Genomic DNA, 23138 nt, shown 5'->3' with positions numbered 1-23138 from the left:
GATGTCTGCACATTAGTCTCTCCTGCATCATATTTCAACGTCATCAAATATTCATGGAGTGCTCACAATGCATTAGGAGCTAAACCTGCAAAGAGAGACTTGATGCCTTGGGGAAACATAGGTTGGAACAGGCTGGTGTTTGCCTTCTCTGTGCCAGGTACTGGGGGTACAGGTGGAATCCAGCAGACAGGGTCTCTGTCTTCTTGCCTCACAGCCTGTCTAGTGCTGAGTCTAAAAAGTCATTCCATGACTTCTGCCCACCACATACTGGGAAGGTTGAGGAGGCCAGGAACTTGTGCTGGAGGCAGCACTGAAGGCTCTAGCGGGGGAGTGGGTGGGTGACACGATCAGGGCAGTGTCAGGAAACTCGGGTGGCCAGCGTGGAGGCTGGGCTGGAGTGGGGGGGAGCCGAGGCGGCGCTAAGGTTGTGCCCAGGCAAGAGGCGTCGGAGCCGGGAGGTGGAGGCAGGGGCGGAGCACGAGGGGCAGGTGCATAGGCGACAGCACACTCTCGGGGTGACCGCACGCGAGGAGGCAGAACCCGTTCTAACTTCCGACCCGGGTCACGGGACTCAGTAGTCTGACTTGCCGGTGCAGGCGCTGGCCCACGTCCCCACCCCGACCCTGCAGTCCCGGGGGATCATTCTGACGGCCCCAGGCAGCGGAGGTGTGGCTGGAGGGAACCTTCCCGGAGGCCGCCCGGCGTCTGGAGACTCCTGCAGCCAGTAGCCATATTGAGTTGCTTCTGTCCTTTGCAGCAAAAACAAAAACCGGGCGTCGCCGCAGCCGGTCCAGCTGCCTCCGCAGCCTCCCGGAGCATCGGCCCCGCCCACGCATGCGCGGCGCCCTCGGACGCGAGGGACTACAACTCTCGCGGTGCCCCGCGCGCGCCCGCAGCCCCGCTCCCACCGCGCCGCGCGCCTCCCGGAAGTGGGGCTCCGTGGGGGGCGTCTCCGATCTTTGCGCGGGGGCGGGCCGGCAGGTTTGGGGGAGGCCGCGTGAGCTAGGAAGCCGATGCGGGCGAGCGGCGCCGGGGATGGCTTCGGCTGTAGGCGGCGACTGCGAGGGCGCCGCGCACGAGGCCGACCGTCCTCACCAGCGGCCCTTCTTGATCGGGGTGAGCGGCGGTACCGCGAGCGGCAAGGTAAGGGGCTGGGCGGCGCGGCGGGGCCTGAGTGTCACCCCGACCCCCTGGAACTCCGGCCTCCGTCCAGAGAGCGACCCCAGCCCCTGGCTGCCGAGGTGCCCCCTCCCGGGCGTTGGCTGCGGCCACGGCTGGCCAAACTTAGGCCGGGGCGCAGGCGGGGAGCGGGGCGCTGGACCTGGGGGCCCCCCGCAAGCCTCCCGCTGGCCTGGCCTCTAGTGGCCTCCAGGTCGGCGCTGCCCCTGCCAGTGCCCCGAGGTCTTCCCGCCAAGCGCAGCCCCACCCGTCACTGGCCGGCCTGGCAGCCCCTCGGAGCTCGTGGGTCAGGGGGAGCTCGTGGGTCAGGGGGAGCGTCTCCAGGCGGGGATCCTGTTTGTGTGTTTCCAGTCAACTGTGTGCGAGAAGATCATGGAGCTGCTGGGACAGAATGAAGTAGACCACCGGCAGCGGAAGTTGGTCATCCTGAGCCAAGACAGGTTCTATAAGGTTCTGACCACGGAACAGAAGGCCAAGGCCTTGAAGGGACAGTACAATTTCGACCATCCAGGTGGAGACCCTGAGGGTGGGGAGGGAGTGGGGGAGGAGGGCAGACCATGGAGACTGGGTCCAGGGTTGGACCTGGATAGGGAGAGACCTAAGCGGTTCCATGAAATCACGCTCCGCGGTGGAGCGTCTTTCCCGCGCTCTCTGGGCCCTGGGCGGCCCTGCCGGAGCTCCAGGCTCCCCTGGAGCCAGTCAGGGAGTCTGCGCCTCAGAAGGGCCTTCGGGACCACCGCTCTGCCACGACTATGGTCACGGAGAAAGCCATGCATCTTCCCACGTTAAGGGTCCTCTGCACAGACCGCGTCCACTGTGGCCTTTCATTCCGCCACCTGCCCTGGGGCAGAGTCCTCGAGAGGCCAGCAGTGGAAGCAGTGGGTAAACAAGAACCAGAGGCCTTGAAGCTCCGTTTCCTGGTCCGGTCAGGGGCCGGGGAACAGGTGGAGATGGGGTGGGTGAGGGGGAACAGCGAGGCTGCCCCTCCCTGCTGCTACGAGAAGATGCCACCCAGTGGCTGGCTCCCACCTTCATTCCTTCCCAGGGGGCGCATGGGAAGAAGGTCCGAGAAGCGTCAGTCTGTGTTATTTCCCAGAAATAGAGGGAAGCAGACGCCTAGCCCACCTACCTCCCAGGGCTGGCCGATCCCTGGGTGGTGGCACTGCCCGAGGGCAGCGAGGACAGGTCCGTTCTGTGGTTTGCAGAGGGCCCTGCAAACGTAAACTGTACAGCTGTTGCTTAGGGCCATTGGTAGCACCAGCACCCAGCTGTGCTGACCACAAGGCAGAGCGAGTTCCCTGCGGTCCCCAGCACCAGGACATGGGCTTGTCTTGCCTTTTGTTCCATCCCTGCAGATGCTTTTGATAACGATTTGATGCACAGGACTCTGAAAAACATTGTGGAGGGCAAAACAGTCGAGGTCCCAATCTATGATTTTGTGACCCACTCAAGGTGAGCAGGTGGCTCCTGGGAGGAGAGGGCTGTGCGCTGGGGGCTGGTGAGGACCCCCCCCCCCCCCCGCCGCCACCAGGATCTGTCCCCAGCATGGAGTCCACCCCCGGGGACTGAAGCTGATGGCAGGGCCCCTTCCTGGTCGCACCCTGCAGGTTAGCAGAGACCACGGTGGTCTACCCCGCAGATGTGGTCCTGTTCGAGGGCATCCTGGTCTTCTACAGCCAGGAGATCCGGGACATGTTCCATCTGCGACTCTTTGTGGACACCGACTCTGACGTCAGGCTGTCGCGAAGAGGTAAGGCGGACGCGGGCCTCGCTGCCCCTGGCCAGCCCGGCCCCGGGTCCCGGGGGTCTGAAGGTCCCCACTCTGCTCCTGTCACCACAGTTCTCCGGGACGTGCACCGCGGCCGGGACCTGGAGCAGATCCTGACGCAGTACACCACCTTCGTCAAGCCGGCCTTCGAGGAGTTCTGCCTGCCGGTACCGCCTTCCGCTTGCTTGGGGACCTCCCTTTCTCCCTTTTCAGAAGGACCCCCGGTGCCCTGTTCTGTGAGAGCCAAGCCGTGGAGGGACGTGGTCTGCTGTATAAATGGAGAATTAGCTCCTTGTACCCACGTTCCCGAGGAGCCGTTCTCAGCTGTGAATGTGTCCTCTGTTCTTTCCGTCACCCCTTCCCCACTGCCTCCTCCTCCCCGGCCCCCCCCCACCAGGCTTCACCCCTGGCACCGGCACCGCCTCCCTCCTGGCCTCTCTGTGTGCATTTCTCCAGGGCGCTGCTTCTCCCCTGACCCACACTGTGCATTTCCTTCCCCCGCCTTAGAACGGTGGGCTCCGCAGGGGCAGGGATTTTTGTCTGTTGGCTGCCAAAGTGGTGTCGGGCACACAGTAGGTGCTTAGAAACTTCATCCATGCCGTGTGTTTCTCTGGGCTGCCTTTGGCTGGCACTGGAAGGTCCAGCTGGCCTATAGAGGAGGAATTCACTGTTTGTGGCCACCTGTCTCTTCCTCCATCTCACAGTCTTCACTGTCACTAGATAGGACTTGCGTAAGGATTTAAAGGGGAATTGAACAATATTTTGCTTCTTAAAAGGGAAAAACAAGGCACAAAGGAATTAGAACCAGGATTCCTGCTTTAGATAAACAGGACGAAGGAGTTCTGTTTCTGCTATTTCAAGAAAACATTTTTTATTTTACATTCACGTTCTCTGAAGTCTCTGGAAAATGATCAGAAAAGTAAATTGACTGCTTTGCAGTCTCTCTTATTTACAGAAAGACATTTGGCAAAGTAGGTCGTTTACGGTAAAACTCTGGATTCCAAATGTGACCGGGTGCCCCTGGGTGGAAGCAGAACCGCCCTGGGCCGGAGCCTCCATCTCTCCCTCCCCTTTACCGGTAGCCACACAGCGAGTTGACTAAGCTGGCCGTGTCCCCCGCGTCCCCGAAGGGAAGACCTTTCTCAGCTCTTTGCTGGGCTCCACCCCTCCTGCCCCCCGTAGCCCACTGTCCACAGCCCCATGGGAGGCAGCCCTGGCCCTCTCATGCTCACGTCTCCCGTGGGTCTCCACTGCCTGCAGACACAGCTGCCCGAGGACTTGGTCCCGCCCGCCCCCGTGGCTAATCTGTGTGACAGGCCTCCTTGGCCCAAATCCACATGCTGGCTACACTCAGCGGTCTGCAGGTCTGTCTCTTGGCCCAGACCGTTTCCTCCCTTGCCTCCCTCCGCTGCTTCAGATTCGGCCCCGTCAGCAGCATCTGGTTGGGGGTCCCTCCTCGGTGGTGCCACAGGGTGCCCCACAGGGAGTGAGTTCCTCGGCGTGGGAGCAGATGAGGGGCGGGGAAGGAAGGGGAGCAGGTCCTCGTGTGCAGCACAGCCCTGCTGTCACTGGGTCAAGAACCCTGTGTGTAGTGGGAGGGTGCCCCACTTCACTCGGCCCAGAGAACCAGGCGGTCAGCACAGAGAACTGGCCCCTACAGCAGTGCTCATGAGAGACAAGCATCTCAGAGACGCCGGGAGACGAGCACTGTTTCTTCCTCGGCTGCCTCAGCTCACCTTCCCTCACTTCTGGGGTCACCGTCTCTCACCTGGTTGACAGATACCTCGAATCCCTGCCCCCCCATCTTCCATGACGGGCCTGGGCTTGCTTCCCTGCATCTAGCCCCAAGCAAGCTGAAATCATCTGGGGGACAGATCCTTACGAGACGTTCCTTTTTTTCTCGCCTTGCAGACGAAGAAGTATGCTGATGTGATAATCCCTCGAGGGGTTGACAATATGGGTAAGGACCAGGCCTGCCGGCTGACCCCACTCCTCCCAGGACCATGAAGCAGGCACTGCCCATCCTGTCGTGGTTACTGAGACACCCCCAGCGCGTGAGGCCTGTCTGTGTACATCTGTGGCACAGGTTTCAAATGCACTTAGAAAAACATTTAACACATTGTACACCTTAAACTGACACAATGCATTATGTCAATTATATCTCAGGGAAGCTGGTGGGAAAAAAAAATATATGGAAAAGTGACAGGGAGTCAGTCGTTAGCAGAAGGCATCTTAACCAGGGTTAGTTAACAGAAACCCTCGCGACCGAGCCAGGTAGGTTTTACTGTGCTCAGGCCCCAGCGTGCACTTGTCTGTCTGCTGAGACTCAGCGCCACACAGATGCCTCAGGGAGGAAAACCGTGTGCTTCACCCGCTGGGCGGGCAGCCCTCCCGGCGTGTCGCGATGGAGGGTGGGGCAGCTGACCCAGCTCTGTCCGTCTCTGCTGCAGTGGCCATCAACCTTATCGTGCAGCACATCCAGGACATCCTCAACGGCGACATCTGCAAGTGGCATCGCGGAGGGTCTAACGGGCGCAGCTACAAGAGGACGTTTCCTGAGCCGGGAGACCACCCCAGGGTGCTGACCTCTGGCAAACGGTCGCACCTGGAGTCCAGCAGCAGGCCCCACTGAGGAGTGGAGCGCTCAGCTCCCGGCGGGTCCGGAGATGCCCTCCCGCCCCTAAACACACAACCGTGGCCGGGGTGGTGCTGGAGTCCAGGCGTCCCTCGCTAACTCGGGAAACCTGGACGAGTTACTCAGACTGGGTCTGACAGGATGTCTGCAGGCAGCCCTGACCTTTCCACCCGCTTCCTCACATTACAGAGGCTTAAAGGTCTCTTTAGTTACTGAGAAACGCCACAGAACGTGTGGTGAGCAAGTCACGTATTTTGGGGAACGTTGAAGAAATAGCCCAGACGCTGTGATTTTGACGGTGAACCCACAGCAAGAGAGACTAGTATGATCTGGTTCACACACGTGTAACTGAGAAGGGTGAAGAGGTAACACTCTTCCTTTTTATGTGTTATACAACCACATGTTTTCTGTTGTAGTCTGTCTCCTGACACCATGCTCGTTGTGACCTAGTAACCCAATTTCATGACCCACCAGCAGGGTCGTGCTCCTGGTACACGCTGACCTGGTACACGAGGGGCCATAGAGAGGCTTCCTTCCTTCCGGCCTGTGCTCTGAAGGCAGAGCCAGGAGGGAGCCCTGGGGAGCAAGCTTTTCCGTAACCAGCACCAAACACACGGGCGGGGCCCCCACTTGCCCAGCCTGAGTCTGCCTGCTTGGGGGTCTGCCTTCTGGCGGGCACAGTGTCCTCATGCAGTCCTACTCTGGGCCCCTGAGCCCAGGCTGCTGTCTGGACAGGTCTTTCCTGGTGTCGCCCTCGGCCAGGTCAAGGGCACGTCACCTACAGTCAAGGCGTGTGTGGACCAGAGAGGCGTGAGCAGATGCCGCGGGCCAAGGGTGGCCAGTCCCCTGTGCTCACGCAGCGTCCGCGCCTCACCAACAGTCATGGTCTTGTCCTCGTTTGTCCTCCCTCCCACGTGGCTGTTTCTGTAAAAGCCACCAGCTGTCGAGTTCTAACTGTAGTTACACAGAGACGTCAGTTGAGCTCAGCTGAGCACGGTGGCTGATTTCTGATGACTGTGAAAGTTTTGTCAAACTTATTGTGCCCTTTCGGAGAGATCCAATAAATACCAAATATGAATGTCAATTTGTCCCTTTTTAATTACATTAAGAAAAGGCAAAATCAGGACAAGGAGAGGTATGGATGACACAAACCTTGACAGTTGAAGAGGCTAGTCGCTCACGCACCTCTCAGCAGGCTCTCTGGGCAGCGGTTAAAGAGTCAGCGATGGTGAGGAGGAACGGCCAGCCTTCCACAACCTCCTCAGGCCGGCGTTCCAGTAGCTCGTGTGCCACTGAACCATGAGGGTGATTCCCCACGGCCTCGCTGGGTCAGCAGGTCAGCGGGCCGGTCAGCCAAAGCCCACCACCAGCCTCTGACAGATCGGGGCCTCGTCTGCTTCGACCCGAACCGGCCCCTCCCTGCCGTCATCCAGGCCAACAGGAGCCCCGTGCCAGCCACTGCACACTCAGCTAGCTCACGGGGCTCTCAGGAGTCAGCAGACGTAGAGGGCGTTGTTCTTTACGGTCCGGGAAAAACAGACTTTGCTCAAAACGAGGTGCTCATCAGAGGACTGTTTCAACAACGAAACCAGAACAGAATCGCTGCCGAGCCTGAGTCTCCACCAAGCTCAGAGCCACTCCGCGTTGTCAGAAGTAAACATGCTCATAATAAAAGACGGTTCTACTTTGTCCTGACCCGGCCCTGCCGTCCGTCACTGTGTCCGTGTCCTGCTAGTATTTCCGGATCAGGATATCCCAGCTGTCTTTCCAGCGAAGGGCCTTGAGTTCGCTGGGTGAGAGTGACCTGTCCCCGTAGGTTAGCGGGCGCAGCGTGTTGGACACGTGACAGGCAGAGGCAAACCACGCCACGACCAGCGCGCCAAAGAAGCTCCTCTGGAGCTGGGACCTGCCGGCCAGGGCAGAGCACGGGCGTGGGGAGGCCGGCCCCTGCCCACCACGATGTCCTCTGGGCATCCGTCGCCCACGTGGTCACCTACCCCGGCCCCTCCTTCCTCCGGCCACCCCCGGGCTGACCACCAGCCCTCACCACGTCCTGCCCGAGGCGCTAAGCCCCGCCCTCCTCACTCGCTCTGCTTCCAGAATTCCACAGTTTCTGCTCCATCTAAGGTCAGGTGCCGGAGTACTGCCCTCAAGCCCCCCGTGAGCACAGTGCAGCCCTCCTGACGTACTACCAGGCTCCTGGGGACCAAAGAGAGAGGGCCGCCCTCTGCCCTGGCCTACAGAACTCGCTCCGGTTTACAAAGCTTCCTGGTTTATCTCTGCCGTGCACCACGCAATCCGGCCACTAACCACTGGCTGCTCCGGGACACGCCCCATGTTTCCCCTTCCTTTTCTTTGCTCCTGGTGTTCTCCAGGCCCAAAGGGCCTTCCCCATTTCCCACACACCTCAGCCACCTTCCTCTCCCACCAGCCTCAGTTAGCTTCATCCCCTGAACCCCTGTAGAGCCTCGCCTGTGCCTCTTTTGTGACCCTAACCCCATCTGCATCACACTGGAATCGCCATTCAAAACCCCCCTGGACCCGGACCCCAGGGGGCGTGGCTGCCAGGGCCCGGTACCTGCACAGGCGGCCGCTGACGTGCTCCAAGACCACAGGAAGCAGGAGGATCTGGAAGGCGAGCGCCGGCAAGTAGTGGTAGAGGAACAGCGTCTTCTCCATCAAGAAGAAGGGCACGTAGTTCACGGCCCAGCCCCCGGCGCACAGAGCCCCGGCCAGCGCCCAGCGCAGCCAGCAATCTGCGGGAAAAGGTCATCTCGAGCCAGCGCTGCCGACGGCTCCAGCTGGGAAGCTCCCAGCGGTCCCGCAGGCTGGCCTCCTCATCCGCAAAGTACACGCGAGCTCCAGCTCCTGATTTCTCTATGTCCCCTCCCAGCCTTCCCACATTTCTGGAGGAAGGACAGACCGTGTCCTAAGAACCTCCTGTAGCTTCCTGCTGGTACTACCGTCCCCTTCCTGAGAAATGCCAGCTTCCTGGGGGCCAGGCCCAGCTTATTCCCGACTCCCCGCTGGCCTTGGCTCACCCGGAGATTCCGAGCTGGGTCTCACTCCTCAGGGAGCAGTGGAGGGGCTGGACCCGTGCACCCGCCCAGGAGAGCCGGGAGTCGGTGGAGAGAATGACCAGCTCGGAGCTGAGCCCAGAGAAGGCGCCTCCCTGCTCCTGACGGCCTTCGGGGCCCTGCCCTGCCCTGGGTGTTTGCTCCTTTCCTGTTTCAGGATGGTTTGAAGGGGGTCTCTGTCCTTGCAAACCACCACCCCTGACTAAGTGCCCGCTGGCGCCTCTGTCCCATCAGCCACTTCCAGAGTGTCCTGGGGTCAGGAAGCAATTCCTGCCTGACACCTGCATGTCCCCGGAGAAGCCTTGAAGGCGATGCGGGGACTGGACTGCAACATTCTGTCTCTGGGGAAGAGACAGAAGTTCCCTTGAGGCAGAAACAAAGAGGTGGCCTCAAGGCCCTGCTTGCTGGTGCGGCCGGGCTGACACCCGAAGCACAAGGAGCTCCCGTCAGAACCAGAAGGAGGGGGCGTGAGACACGTGTGGGCGGCTGCACAGACCCTCAGGGAGGTCGCAGACTCTTCTTCGGCGTCTGAGCAGGTACCAGACGAAGAGCAGGGCGTACACCAGGGTGGCAAGGCTGGCCGAGGCCCAGATCACGATGTTTCCGAGCAGGTGGATCTGTGCCTGCGGGCGCACAGAGAGACCCTGTCACCTCAGCCAAGACGCCACAGCCCAGAGCAGACACAGGCACCCACCACTCCCTCCGCCCTCGCTGCCGGGACGGACGTGTGAAGGTTCTCAGCTCTGTAAGCTGAAACTGAGAACCGGGAGTAGACGGGACACTCTTCTGACAGCAGAGCTGCTCCCAGGGGGGCTGATGCAGAGTTGCAGGGCACTGAGGACCAGCTCATCTCAGACCCCGCTTCTCAGCGAGCCGTGGCCCCCCACTTCCGGGGGGGAGGAAGACGGCGAGCATCTTGAGCACATACCCACCCCCAGCGGGTAATTACTGGGCACCCGCTACGTGCTGCGATTGCTCTCCCAGGTGAAGAGAGACGATGTACAGGGAAACAGAGCACTGACCGGCCCAGACGCCACGTGCCATGCGGGAAATCAAGCAGGGCTATTTTAAAAACCACGTCTGCCAGAGAAGGGGAGCCACGCGCCCCCACCACAGCCACCAAGCCTGGTTTCCCTCCGCCTGTGGACAAGCTAGGACCCGACTCCTTGGCATCTCAGGGGAGCTCTGGCCTCGAGCTGCCAGAGCACTAAAAACAAGTCCCAGGCTTTCGTTAGGGAAGCGCAGGAAGGCTGGGACTTGGTCGGATGCAATGGCTGCTCTTAACATCACAGAACTCTCAGGCGCGGGGCAGCTCTGCCGCACAGACGCTCCGCTTACGCTGGTCCTGGGGTGCAGCCAGTAGGCGATGCTGGTGTCTAGCGTGACCCAGTCCAGCGGCGTGGAGCTGTATTTGTGTTCGGAATCATCGCTTCTCACCGTCAGCATCCGCCACTGCGGAAAGCAGAGGCCGCTGGGAGTCACACGGACAGCCAGCCGCCTTCATCGCTCAGGGATCTGCCAGGGGGCAGAGTAAACTGCTGCCCCTCTCACGTGGGCGTCTGACCTCAAGTTCATTTGGATCATGCCACAGAGGCAGCGCACCGGGCTGATGAGCCCAGGAGGCGCCTACCCCAGGGCTCCGGTCGCCTCGTCTGTTTAAGGGACGGGACTGGGCACTAAGGGTGCTTTTAGATTTGGGACCCTGAGTTCTCTGGGGCTGCACCGTGTTGACCGTGGCCTGTTCTGCCCTGACCTGTGTGCAGTGCCACTCTGCTGCGCAGTCTCCTTGGCTCCTGACTGTTCCTGCCGGCAAAGCCACAAGGCAGGACAGCCAGGAGGCAGGGGACCGACAGTGCCAGGCATGTCACTTAGAGTGGACAGAGGGAAATGCTCCCTCCCTGCCGAGTCAGGTCCCAGTTTAAAGGCTGACAGTGGGCAGGTGGGAGATCTACAGACTGCAGTGCCTTCCCTGGCGAGGAGCCAGCACCCGGTGCGCAAGGTGGCCCAGCCCTCCAGCCGCCCGTCACCTGCAGCTCTGAGAATCTGGCCATGAAGCTGAGGTTCCTGCTGGCGTCCATCTGCGCAGGGGAGCGCAGCTCCAGCTCCCTCTCCTTCTGCTCCTGGCCTGGCAGGCGCCACCGGAACCCAGAAGACACGAGCAGAACCAGGTCAGGGAGCTCCCAGTGGCAGCTGCCAGCTGCTTTTCTGACAACCCGCCGGGACTCAGTCGGACTGCGCCACTCCACGTGGTCTTCCCCACCGTGCACGGCCCACCCACCCGCTCAGCCCTGCCTTCCAGGGACACCCGCCCCCACCCCGAGTCCTATCACCGCTTCAGCTACAGGGGGAGGGGGAGGGGGAGGGTCTGCAGTGGAGCCTGGAGCGCGCATGCGGTCCCCTCCATCGGGGGCCGGGGCTCACTCCTGCCGTAGCGGTGCTCCTCCACGTTCCACACGGTGCTCCCGTGGTAGCCCCGGGACAGCTTCTCCCCGACCACCTCCAGCTGCCGAAAGCCCCAGTCTGGGAGGGGCGCCCCGCTCAGCTGGCGAAGCCAAGTGGGGAGGGTGTGAGGGAGGGATCAGCTCCGCCTGGCCCGGGGGGCCCCACCCCAGTCACTTGGCCAGCAGCTGACAAGGGCGGCCGGCTCTCCTCTGGGGAGCGTCACGATGGGGTTCGGTTCTGAGCAGTTACAGAGGGCCCTCACCGCTCCCGCAACACTTCATCCTGTCCCACCTGGCAGGACCATGTGAGGCGGCGTCACTGACCTTGAGGATGGCTGATGTGTTCACGTGCACGAACCGGACCTCCGACAAGATGGTCTTCCAGACGTCCGTGTCTGACTCTCTGTTCACGATGTCCTGTAAAAGCAGGTCTGGTCCGTTATTTCACTCTTTTTCAGATTTCCTTAAATGTAAAAATGAAGACCAGTCACCACAGTGAGACTGACTTGGTCTGATACAAGGGGACAGTCCCCCAAGGGGAGCCGCCGGCTGATCCCGGACGGTGCCATCAACTTTATTGCTGACGCCTGTGCAAGGTGCTGGAGGGGGGTGGTCAGGGGGAGGGGGACACTGCCCTCCTCCAGAGACTGCACGGGGCAGCCTCCTCAGTGGGGACTTAAAGACAGATGCTCACCCTTGAGCTTCTGCAACGCCTGATGGCGCGCAAAGATGGTGCAAAGGAAGGTCAGAGACTGTCCCTGAAAAGATGCCCTTAGAGGGTACTCCTGACGCTGGGTAACAGAAAACTAACGTCTGAAGAGCTTGGCGCTGCTGTATTTAACTTACTGGAGCCTGGCGACGACCCCGGGAGGTCATGTAGCTACTGACAAGAAAGAACCCGAGGGGCTAAGTGCGGACAGGACGAGGAGGCCGGGCCGGGCCTCACCCTCCGGTCAGCCGTCCTCTCTGCCTGTTCCTGGAGCTTCAGTTCCTGGAAACGGGGGCGTGTGGGGCTCAAAGCGCCACCAGAGGGGCTGAGGAGCAGGAAAGGATCGGCAATGGGCCTTAGCAGCAAGGGGAGTGGGCGGGGCCTTCAGGAGAACCCTGGTGATAAGGAGCTGGTGCAACAACTCACGTCAGAGGAGCACTGGGGGAGGGGACAGAGGCAGCTGCACAGACAGCTGCGTGCAGCGCAGAGCGCCAGGCCCCGCCGTGCACAAAGACAGAGGCGGCCTCCCCGGCCCCTGGCTGCGCTGAGGGCCAGCAGCGCCTGGCCTCACACCACCGAGAGCCCAGCGGGGGCCGGTGCTACAGGCGCGCACAGGCGCGCAGCCCGTGGCGGCTGAAGGGGAGCCCGGCTCCCCCGGGGGTTAGCCCAGTGCGGCCACTGCACCGCCGCTGCGCTGCTCACGCGTGTCCCGGACTTCAGACGGTCCAACGGCCCAGTGACAGAACCTTCCTCCTGCCACGTTGCCCAGGGCGCTGCCTGACCACAGGCCCAGGGCCCAGGAGGGCAGTGCCAGGAATCAACCCCCAGATGGCCCTGCCTGTCCCAAGGGAAACCCTTCTTAATCCCGGGTGAGGGTTGACAAAAGAGGCTCCCAGTGTGCTCAGGGCGCTGGTTTGGAGGCCAAACAGTGGGAGGGACCTTCTGCCAGCAGTGCCACGTGAGCCCCATACGGAGTGCCCACCCATCCATCGTACCATAAGCTCCTTCCTCTGATAGAAGAACACTACCCAATTCCCCCTTTCCGTAGAACAGGCAGTTGCTTGTCCTAAGGGGCGGCTTGGAACGGGCTGTGCTGCCAGCGCGCATGGTCGCTGGGGTTACGCTCACCAGCCTCCAGAGGTTCTGGGCGGGCATGGAGACGTTGTAGTCGATGTAGCAGGACACCTCCTGGGAGTGAGGGCTCAGGGGGGCCGCGACGTCGTGCCTGGAAAACCAAACAGAGCTGCCGAGGGGCTTCCCGAGCTCCTCTGAAAGGCGCTCGCTGTGCTTTTACGGGAAAAAAACCGCTTTTCAGGAAACAAAGCCAGCTCAGCCTTCAAGCACCACGGTTGCCACTCCAAGGATGCAGCACCTAGGAGCTGGGCGATAAATCAAACACGACAGGGCAGAGGCTCTGCAGTCATCACATCTTTGGGGGAATCTGGCAGACACCCATCTAAACCGTGGGGCCTGTCATCCCCCTTTCAGAGGACGAGCTGAGCCCGGGAGCTCACCCGGCCAGCCGGCAGCAACCTGAGGTCAGGGCTCGGAAATGGCTGGGGCGCCACGACTACTGTCGGAGGACAACACGCCCAGAAACCCCAGCTCCCCTCGCCCACGCACCAGGAAACCGCGCTTCACCAGACTCTGTGCGAGGCCCCGCAGAGGACGTGGGGACCCTGAAGTGAGCAGGAAGTCAGTCACGAGCGCAGGCCCTGTGAGTGCTACGAATGACACCCAACCAGGGCAGGCACAGCACACAGCAACGCTTTTGCTGCGGGGACATCTCAGCTGACACCTGAATAAAGTGAGCGACTGGGCCACGGGGTGGGGTGTGTGCGTGGGGGGATCTGAGTTGAAGAACATTCCAGGCAGACGGAGCAAGTGAAGGCCTCAGGGGGGCGGCATGTGGTCATTCTGGGGGTAGTGGGGGGCCAGGGTGACTGGAGTCACGGGGCCAGGTCCCGGGGGGCCTGCAGCCAGGGGAGGGCTGGGGTGTGATTCTGAGTGTGACAGTCACACTGGGAGTCGCTGGAGGGACCTCCGCAGAGACGTGAGGTCAGTGAGTAGAGTGTGTGTTTTTCAGAGGGAGCCGTGGCCGCCGTGTGCAGAATGGGGCAGGCAGGGGGGTTCCCAGCATCACAGGACAAAGGGAACGGGGCCTGGGCGGGGCTGGGAGTGCAGAGAGAAGGAAGCGACCTTCGTGGATTTCCCGACACAGCGACTACAGGGGTGGCGGAAGAGGATGAGGACTGAGCAACCGGCTCCTTCCCCGGGAAGCAGAAGGGGAGGCAGAGAGCCCAGGCATCCAGCGGGGAGGCCGGGGCTGGGGCGCGAGTGTGGGGTCACTGAGACCCACAAGAGGACCCGAGAGGCCGGGTGGAAGGAGAGCAGAGGCGGCCCAGGCCCGTCAATATGCGGAGGCTGCCCAGAGGTCAAGCCAGGGAGGGTTCCTGACTCCATCCCCCAGCTGAGATCCTTCCTGAACTCACTTCTCCTTTCTGCGGGTCCCCCATCTGCAAGGGCGCCCACACTTCATTCCAGGCAGGACTCTCCTCGTCACCCCGGCCCCCCCTGCAGGACGGGTGAGAGGCTGCCGTCCCACTCAGATCACTAAGGCTCTCCCCCTACCCTGCGACCACCACTAGGGGTCCCCTGCCCCCCAACATCGAGGGCAGAGCCAGGCCAGGGGCGGTGACGCACGGCAGCGGTCACGCTTTGCTCTGAACAGAGGAGGGGACTCACGTGTTGAGGAGGCGGGTGGTCATGCCGTGCACCAGCTGCACGATGTCGCCGTGCCGCACGGGCCTCGGGGGGTTGTTCACCACCAGCTGGTGCCTGGAAGAAAGTGCGGCTGCGCTCACGGGGCGGCAGGGGCCCCGGTCCTCGCTCGGGCAACGTGGAATCGCACAGCCGCCCGGTCACCGGGTTCCTTGTACGAGGTGAACGCGTGTGAAAACACAGCGCGTACGTTTTATTTAACTCTCTTCTGAGACCTCAGGTCACTTTCCAAGCTTCCTGGCATGGCGCCACTAGTAGCCACCTTCACACTGACCGCAGCTGCGCCGTACTTGCTACGAATGCCCGCACCTGCCCCGAAATCCTTCTAACAGAGACTGTGGCTCCACGTTCGCTCAGTGAAAGTGGACCAAGGGCCTATCAGACCCTGCCCCGCGGCTGGGAGCTGAGCATCTGGCGGAGCCAGACGGACGTGGCCACCACCCTCAAGTTACTGCACTGAGTGGGAACCAGGGAGCAAACGTGTGGGCAGCCGGACAGCGGACACGCGGAAGCCAACGGGATGCTGACAGGGGGGAAGGCGGGGGGCCTGGGAGGCGGCCAGGCAGCGTCCCAGAGGAGCTGACTTTCAGGTGCTGAGTAAGAGGGCCCCGGTGGGACCCTTCCAGGCTGCGGGGACAGCGGTGCAGAGCCTGCGGCAGGAGCCTGCCTTCCTGCAGAAATGCGGGGCAGCGTGAGCGCTGCGAGGGGAGCGGGGCTGGAGCCGGAGGGCGCGGCCCTGCAGACCAGTCGGGGACTGGATCCGTTCTAAGGGCCGTGGAGCTCGGAGCTCAGGGAGGGGTTTGAGCAGGAGCCTGACCTGACACCTGGGGGGCTGTGGGGTGTGGGGGAGGCAGGCGTGGAAAAAGACAGATGGGGGAGACGGACACCCTGACGGCAGAACCAACAGGACTGGCTGGGACTGGAGGTGGGGATGACGGCAGGGAGACGGGTGTCTGCAGGGCGGCGGTGAGTGGGGGCAGACCACGGGGTGGGGGAGAGTCGGGACACGCCTGGAAACACCCAGAGGAGATGCTGGGCCCCTAAGTCCTGGACCGCAGGCTGCCCGGCACAGAGCCGGTCCCAAGGCTTCGCGGACGGAGCATGGACAGAGAGGAGGCCGGGACCGAGGCGAGGCATCCCCGGACCTGTACTCACCTCCCGGGGTCCTTTACAATCCACCAGTTGTTGACATCCTTGAAGGGGTAGCAGGTCACCTGCTGCTGGTGGGAGCTGCCACGGCCATTCTCGTATCTGCGAGAAGAGGGTGCATCTGCGGGTGGGGCACCAAGGGGCCTGCGGCCTCCCCCTCCCCCCCACCAAGGTCCCTACAGATGCCACCCAGCGAGCTGTCCAGATCCATTCGTGTCCCAGCGGGGCTGAAGATGTGAGCCCAGGCAGCACCAGTCAGTCCCTCTAGTGGTTTTACACACAGAAATAACGAGTCTCATCGATAATCAGGATCTGAGAGCTCAGTTTCTTTTTTGTCTCGCAAACTTACTCACATAAAGTAAGAGTTGGTAACAGCAAAAATGTGAAAAAACAAAACACGTCATAACCTTCGAATTAAAAAGTCACTTTCCTTACATCATGGGGTAGGTGCTCTGGTGGGAATGAAGCCAGCAGGGCACGGGTTGGCCAAAGACGTTCTTCAGAGTGACCTGGGAACCGTAGGCCACCTCCAGGGGCTGGCCTTGCGTGATCCGCGCCAGCCCCCCCTGAGACAGGAGCAAAGGGGTGGCCGGTGAGAGGGAGAGAGAAAGCGAGAGCGTGACACCTACGCCAGCCCCTCTGACAGCCCCTCCTCCAGCCGGGGTGTATTCCGGGTGGGGGCAGTTATCACTGTATCTCACAATTAGCTACGACTGCATGTGATATAATCCTGACATGTTACGCTGTATGACCACCGACTGGAGGCTGCCCTGGGCCAGGAGCTCACCTAGCCCCTCCCCGCTTGTCCTAGCGGCTTGCTGGATCTCGGCTCTCCGACTAGGGGTTGAACCCGGGCCCCAGCAGTGAAAGCGCCAAGTCCTAACCACTGGACCACCAGGGAATTCCCCCCATTCGTCCTTATTTATTTCTTACAGGCATCCCGTGATAAGAGCAATTATGTCCGTCTGACTCTGGGATTTGGGTGAGTGAAGAGATTTGCCCAAACACACAGAACTGGCTGTCGGCAGAGCCGGCCCTTAAGAGCAGGTCTGTCCGACTTCAGAGTCTACGTTGCTGACACCGCAATTGGAGCATTTTATTATTTTTGCAAAGTTACTTGAGCGAATGCCAGAGTCGCGTTTGTCCTGTGCAGCCTGGCACCTGCCCAGCAGGTCACACTGCAGAGAGCGGACCCCTCGTTCCCTCCTACACCGTCAGCATGTTCAGAATTCGTGTAGTAGCAGTGAAGCGATGCCTCACGTCTCGATTTGGCTTTTCCTCTAAGGCCCACTTGGTGGTGTTTCATAAGAAAACTCCGAGTCTAGTGTGGCCTTCTTTCTAGGATGGCTGGGCGTCACTTTTACCTCCAAGCTGGCCTGGAAAGCACTGGACATGATCTGGTCATGGGGCCCGGAGCGGCAGAGCAGCAGCAGGTGGACATAGAAGAACAGCAGGTACACGAGGACCGGGATGACCAACAGGGCCACCGCTCGGGCGAGCAGGTGACAGAGCACATGGACCTGCCAGAGACGGAGGGGACGTCACCCCCGCTTTGGGGAAGGCGGGCCCAGGCCTGTCCCCCTCCGAGGCCTGTCAGCAGGCGCTCCCTGCCCCCCGACCCCCCAGGGCCAGCCTCGCCCTGCCCAGGACGTCAGCACCTACGTTTGACAGCGTCTGGTCTCCTATCAGGTGCCAGGCGTGGGCAGCGGCAACCCCGAGCACCAGTAGGTATGTGAACACACCCACATACTTGGTGCTGAAGGGACACAATAGGGAGAAAGTTAAGACGAGACACGCACAGAGGACACGGCTGCTGCCCCAGACCCGTGGAGCAAACTCACCCGACGGCACAGGAGCAGGCCACACCCGTCAGCATCAACCAAAACCACCAGCTCGGAGAGAAGGGCCTGGAGCAAAGCACAGACGCCCAGCTGGGAGATGAGAATGTCTCCCAAAGGCCAGAGAAGGTGCCCTCCTCAGAGATCTCGGGGTCAGCTCGCTGCACCGAGCTCCAGGTGCAAGGAAATGACTCCTCGTCTCCCCAGACAGCAGCCAGTCCTGATAGAATTTTCCTCTTTGGCCAGAACATTTTTCCAGTTAGTTTGAGTTATAGAAAGATGAGGATTATTTATAAAGTCAGCCAAGAGCCAGTCGAGGTGCCTGGGGCAGCTCCCCTGCGTGGAAAGGTATCAGACCTGCTCAGGTCGACCACCCCCTGGACTCCTCTTTCTTGGTAACTAGGAAGAGCACGTCCCATTTTCCATACCTGTGTTTCTGGGAGTTGGAGAACTTCAGGTAAGACAGCACGGCCAACAGATTGAAAAATATCAACACTGATTCCAAAAGCATCAGCCTTGACTGAGTGATCAGAGAGTTCTCTGTCGGGGAAATGACACGGGCGTCAGGTGTTGGGCAGCGAGGGCAAACGTCCACCAGAAAGGGCCCTTGTCAAACGTCCCAGAGCGTGAGGGTGGCAAGTTCGGGCTCGGGGTGGCTGGAAGGGGACACGCCCCGGAACCACGAAGGCCAATTCTGAGGTGTGAATCAAGCCTCCCGAGACCTGGGGGACTCTGGGGAAGTCACTGCCCTTCCTGAGCCTTCGTTTTCCTCGTCTGAGAAAAGAAATACAGATTCTGCAGGCCGCGTGGACGTTCTAACACTCTGTGGGCTCAGGGGCCCAGTTAGGGTCGTCACTCAGCAGACATGAATTCTTTTTATTTTCATCTGACTTAATGTCATTTGTTCATAGACCTGGGCCAAGAGATCCCTTCTGAGGAATACCCACTAATTCCTGAGCCCATCTCCACTGGTCAAGGCCTGGGAGGTGGGAGTACGGGGGAGCTTCTCATTCAAGGACAGACTTGGTTGCAGGGGGAGGTGCTCACGGCAGGCGCGCGTAGGAGTGTCGTTTGGGGCAGGCCCGCTACACACGGCTGCACCTCCATGACGTCACAGTCTGCACACACAGCTCCACAATCCCCCGGTCTGGGAGCGGGGTGACTCCCAGAGTCCAATCTGGACACACTGGATGTGTGTCCTTCCGTCCTGCGAGCAGGAGACACTGCAGGGGGCACGTCTACTAAACCCTGAGCCCTCCGGGACCGCACAGACACAAACAAGGGCCGGCGCTGGGATCTTCCCTGTGCCCCAACCAGGCCTTACCGATCAGAATCAGCAGAGCGGCCCCCACGGCGGCACAGTGAGAGAAGCCGAGCTCCCACACGATCTGGTAGGCCATGGGCACCGACAGGGCCCCTGCAAGGGCCGGCAGCAGGCGCAGGGACCACACGGGCACGTTGGTGCTGTATTCTGGAAGAGCAACCACAGCGGGGCTGAGAGCACTGTGCCCACACCATCTCCCTACACTGCAGTGTCTTTTCACACAGACTGCCACGCTCACAGACTACGACACAAGTCTGCAAGGCTGGGGGCCCCATCAGGGACGGAGTGTGCAGGCCACGGGCAGAGGCTTTGAAAGAAGCTCCGTGTGGTCAAGGGCCAGTTCTCAGTAAGTACGGGAGTGATGCCGAGGACTCTGAAATGAGCTTATCCTTATTTATAAGTTTACCCCATCTAGTTCCAAAAACACTGTGGCAACACATAACATTTATACGTACAAAAGATAACGGCAATCAGATGCCACACATGGCGAGCGTGCTATGCGTACCAAAAACCAGGGATAAAATACTTACGGTAACTAAACACTAAGGAATTTACCGGACTTTTTGAAAACCTTTCCCTTGTACCCAAACATTTATCATACCTTGGATTCAGATGAATAAACCATAGTTGTTAATCCCTATGAAAGCTACGACCTCTCCATTCTAATACATGCAAGTTAATAAGGGAAACGAAAATGATATTTTACCTGCTCCAATTCTGTTCCACAAAAAGTTACCATCAAATCCTCCTAAATAACCTAAAACAGAAGATTAATCAGTAACTACCCTGTTCAGTAAATATTTCTGAAGCACCAAACCGCGGCAGTCAACAGGGGAACAATAATAAAGAAAGAATAAGACACCGCTTCTGCCCTGAAGAAATTTCACCTATAAGTGTTAAAGGGCCACCTCTCTTACTAATGAATCCTACCTCCCAAGGCCAGCAGCATGTGGCCAAACGGTGGTCCACTGCCATCCAAAAAGAAGATCCGCTTCATGTAAAAAGAGATGTACTGCCCATAATATACTTCATCAAACCTGCAAAGCAAACCCACGTTATAGTCAACTAGAAACCTTAACCGTACACAAAAGGCATGAGGATAAACGTACACCTGTGTCTCCAAATGACTTTGGAGAGTGACCAGCAAAGGTCAAATTTTGCCCCAACTACACGGCGTCCCCGAATATGAAGACACGTGTGCAGCGTCACACATCCATAAGGACAGGAAGGGAAACACCCCACGAAAGTTGGGCATTCAGGAGGCTTTCCTGACACAGGTTCTATTTCTCTCCCTACGTTTGGGTTTAGGGTGTACCGTGAGCCAGTCTCCAAAAGGCCTCCTGAACGCAAAGCTAATCTGCCTGTCCACCAGCGTACCTGCAGCTAAGAGTCGGAATCAGACCTGGTGACCCAACAAAACAGGTGTAAAAGGGAGGCACGCAGGCGCCAGCCGCAACAAACCTCTTTCAATCAGGGACTTTCGCTGACATTAAGGAACCGCTGGCAACTTGTCAGGGGTGATGATGCTACTGTGGTCACGTGATTTTTAAGAATCCTGATCTTTTAGAGATAGATACTGAATTGTTTATAAATGAGACACAGTGTTTATGATGTGCTTCAAAAAAATCCACTGCAGGGAAGGGGTTGGCTATGAGCTGGGTGATGAATATACCATTCTCTGTATATTTGTATCTGTTTGACGTTTGCCATAATAAAAAGCTAAGTGAAAAGGAACACATGTGTTAATCAGATAATGAACAGCCCTTTAACAATAACAGCAATCATTTCCCATTACGACAAAGAACACACTCTAGTATCAGGGAGGACTCACTTCCAAATGCCTCAATCTTCCGCCCACCCAAGGCTACTGCACCCACTACTGACCTACGGGGCAAGACCAAACAGGTGGCCTCTGCAGGGGCTGTCCTGGGGACAAGCTGGTCTCTCCTCTAACTGCCAAAGACACCCATCACCAGGAAGCCCGGAATTTTACTCTCCCATTTACGCTGTTCAAAAAGGCACTTCCTGTCACCAACGCACTGAACAAATTACAGTTCCTTCCGATGCACCCAGAATGGAGTTGCTTGGCTTACACCACGGCCCTTGGATAGGAAAGCTGCCAGAGTCGGCTCAGCAACCCCACCGCGGTCAGAGCCACGACATTCAAGTTGATGTCAGCTGTCACCACCACAGGGCGCTGCAAAAATCCCAACATCTTGTAGAAAAGCGGGCCGGGGAGGATGCCCTGGAAACGCAGGGAAGAGCTGTCATCAGAACACAGGTGGCCCCCGACGGCTCGAAAGAGGCTGTGACAGGACCCTGCTTTCACCAACGGTCAACCGAGGTGGGAAGCTGAGAACTGAATATTCACTCACTCCACCAACACCTGCTGGGCACTTCCGGTCAGTGAGACGGCCTCCTGGCCCCTCCCCACCTGGGCAGTGCGGCCAGCTCACAGCGCGGTGACCTCCACCCCTTGAGGCTCAGAGCCTCCACATCTGCGCCAAGATCCTCCCTCCCCTCCCCTCCCCTCCCGCCGCGAGCCAGGACCGTCCCCGGGGCGCCCGCTTTCTCACCCCGAGGGCGCATCTGCACTGGGCACCCCGTTTGCTCCCCGAAGCTCCACTTTTCTTAAGGTTGCATCTGCCTTGGGCACCGCCTTTCTCGCATCAAAGCTGCATCTGGCCTTCGGCGGTCCCCTTCTATCCTCAAGGCTACATCTACCGTGGAGGCCCGCTTCTCTCCCTGCAGCTACATCCGCCCTGAGCACCCCCTTCTCTCCAGAGACCCTGTCTGCCCTGGGAGGCCCCCACTCCTCTTCCCGGCACTCCCCTTTCTCTCCCGCAGGCCGCTATCTTTCCCGAAGGTTTCACCTGCTCCTGGGCGCCGCCCTTCTTTCCCCGGGGAACGCCTGCCTCGGGCGCCCCCTTCCCCGGGTCAGGCAAGACCGGCCGCCCCCGGCCCCAGTGCCCCACAGACCGCGCACGCGCGTTCCACACTGACTCTCCCGCTTCCGCCTGGGCTCTGGTCCCCGGCGCCCCAAACGCACTCGCGTTTCTTCCAGTCCCCTCACAGCCGCTCCCCGTGCCGGGCCACGCCTCGGACGCCTGAGGGCCAGGGGCTGGGGCGCCGACCGTTGGGGACGAGGCCGCTCGGCACTCTTCGCCGCCCACTAGCCCGCTCGACGCTCGATTCGCCGCGCCTGCGAGGCCGCCGGGGGTGCAGCGTGCGTGCGCACTGGGCGAGCCCAGACCCGGACGCGAAGGTTATGCAGGGGACCGTCTGCAGTCTGTGGTTCACGGCTGGGCAATCCGGGGTTCCTGGGCACACTAGACACACGGCTGCCTTTTTAAGACGACACAGTGGGACCGTATGGGCATTTCGCTCAGTGTGGCGCGGACGCGCGCGCAGGTGGAGGCGGGCAGGGTCCACCCCCCCGCCCCGGCGGTGCCCCCCACTCTCCGGCCCGCGCGGCCCGGCCAAGCCTTCTCTGCAGCGGGACACGGCCCCAGGTCAAGGGAGTGACCCGGACGATTAACCGGCACGAAGTCACCTCTGCTGCCCAGCCCCACCCCTTCCTCCTCCCCTCGTCTATATGGGAGTTAATACTCCTGGACAGAAGGGTACTGCAGGTTTAATAACTGGAATTATGGTTCTTTCCTGTTTTCCCATGGCCGTCACCCAGCATTAGCGCAGTGCAGGTGACTCTGACTTACCCGGGTTGTGGAGAGGGAGGGAGCGCGGGCTCACCCGTGCCTGCGGCCGGAGGGCGTCCTGGGCCCGGGCTCTCAGCCTGTGGTCTTTCATACGAAAGCAGGGGCCGTCTGGTCTTGAGAATCCAGAGCCTCCATCCTGCGCGCCCTCGGGCTCCTTCGCGGTCAGGCCCCTGGAGGTCTGTGGATCGCCGGTCCCCAGGAGCAGGGAGTCCAGGGGGTGGGTGTGGCCCTGAGAGCTGTAGGCCGCGCCCTACCTGGGTCCCCTGCTTCCACAGTGGAGAGGCTCAGACGGAATCAGCCGGCGGGGTTTCCCTTTCGGAAAGTGTTAAATTTACTCGGGCATAATTTATAAGTTTCCTACATTCTGACCTGGGACCAGGCACTGGGCTGGATGCTGCCCATGACCTCTGTGCATCCACACTACCCCACGACGTAGCTACTGTTTACAACCCACGTTTTACAATTATGGAAACTGTGACTCTGAATGAAGTGTCCTTCCCAAGGTCACACAGCTAGTGAAT

At 60.1% G+C, this 23138-nt stretch overlaps 2 protein-coding genes across 10 annotated transcripts; one reads left to right on the top strand and one right to left on the bottom strand.

Moving 5' to 3' along the window:
- The first annotated feature begins 518 nt into the window (after window positions 1-518).
- Window positions 519-6666, top strand: UCK1 (uridine-cytidine kinase 1). 2 transcript variants are annotated; one of them, XM_059925900.1, is made up of 8 exons: window positions 519-666; window positions 758-1143; window positions 1531-1690; window positions 2535-2631; window positions 2787-2929; window positions 3020-3114; window positions 4859-4907; window positions 5398-6666. In XM_059925900.1, exons 2-8 carry the CDS (start codon window positions 835-837, stop codon window positions 5577-5579), a joined length of 1035 nt encoding a protein of 344 aa, XP_059781883.1. In that variant the 5' UTR covers window positions 519-666; window positions 758-834; the 3' UTR covers window positions 5580-6666. The 2 variants fall into 2 exon arrangements, with proteins under 2 accessions (XP_059781883.1, XP_059781882.1); XM_059925899.1 differs by having other exon boundaries at window positions 519-1143.
- POMT1 (protein O-mannosyltransferase 1) lies at window positions 6663-23031 on the bottom strand. 8 transcript variants are annotated; one of them, XM_059925896.1, is made up of 20 exons: window positions 21775-22156; window positions 20995-21146; window positions 19832-19938; window positions 19608-19658; window positions 18902-19048; window positions 18006-18117; window positions 17581-17646; window positions 17402-17495; window positions 17104-17259; window positions 16175-16305; window positions 15746-15841; window positions 14555-14647; window positions 12938-13034; window positions 11425-11517; window positions 11081-11201; window positions 10687-10784; window positions 9998-10111; window positions 9156-9282; window positions 8161-8338; window positions 6663-7488 (listed from the first exon to the last, which is right to left on the bottom strand). In XM_059925896.1, the coding sequence occupies exons 2-20, from the start codon at window positions 21114-21116 to the stop codon at window positions 7314-7316; spliced, it is 2178 nt and encodes a 725-aa protein (XP_059781879.1). In that variant the 5' UTR covers window positions 21117-21146; window positions 21775-22156; the 3' UTR covers window positions 6663-7313. The 8 variants fall into 8 exon arrangements, with proteins under 8 accessions (XP_059781879.1, XP_059781871.1, XP_059781872.1 ...); XM_059925888.1 differs by having other exon boundaries at window positions 21905-21984; XM_059925889.1 differs by lacking the exons at window positions 20995-21146; window positions 21775-22156 and adding an exon at window positions 22618-23031.
- Between the last annotated feature and the right edge of the window lie 107 nt (window positions 23032-23138).

This window comes from Balaenoptera ricei, chromosome 6 (assembly GCF_028023285.1).
Source record: "Balaenoptera ricei isolate mBalRic1 chromosome 6, mBalRic1.hap2, whole genome shotgun sequence".
Classification (NCBI taxonomy): domain Eukaryota; kingdom Metazoa; phylum Chordata; class Mammalia; order Artiodactyla; family Balaenopteridae; genus Balaenoptera; species Balaenoptera ricei.
The sequence above is the reverse complement of the archived record's forward strand: the minus strand, read 5'-3'. Positions and strand labels throughout refer to the sequence as shown.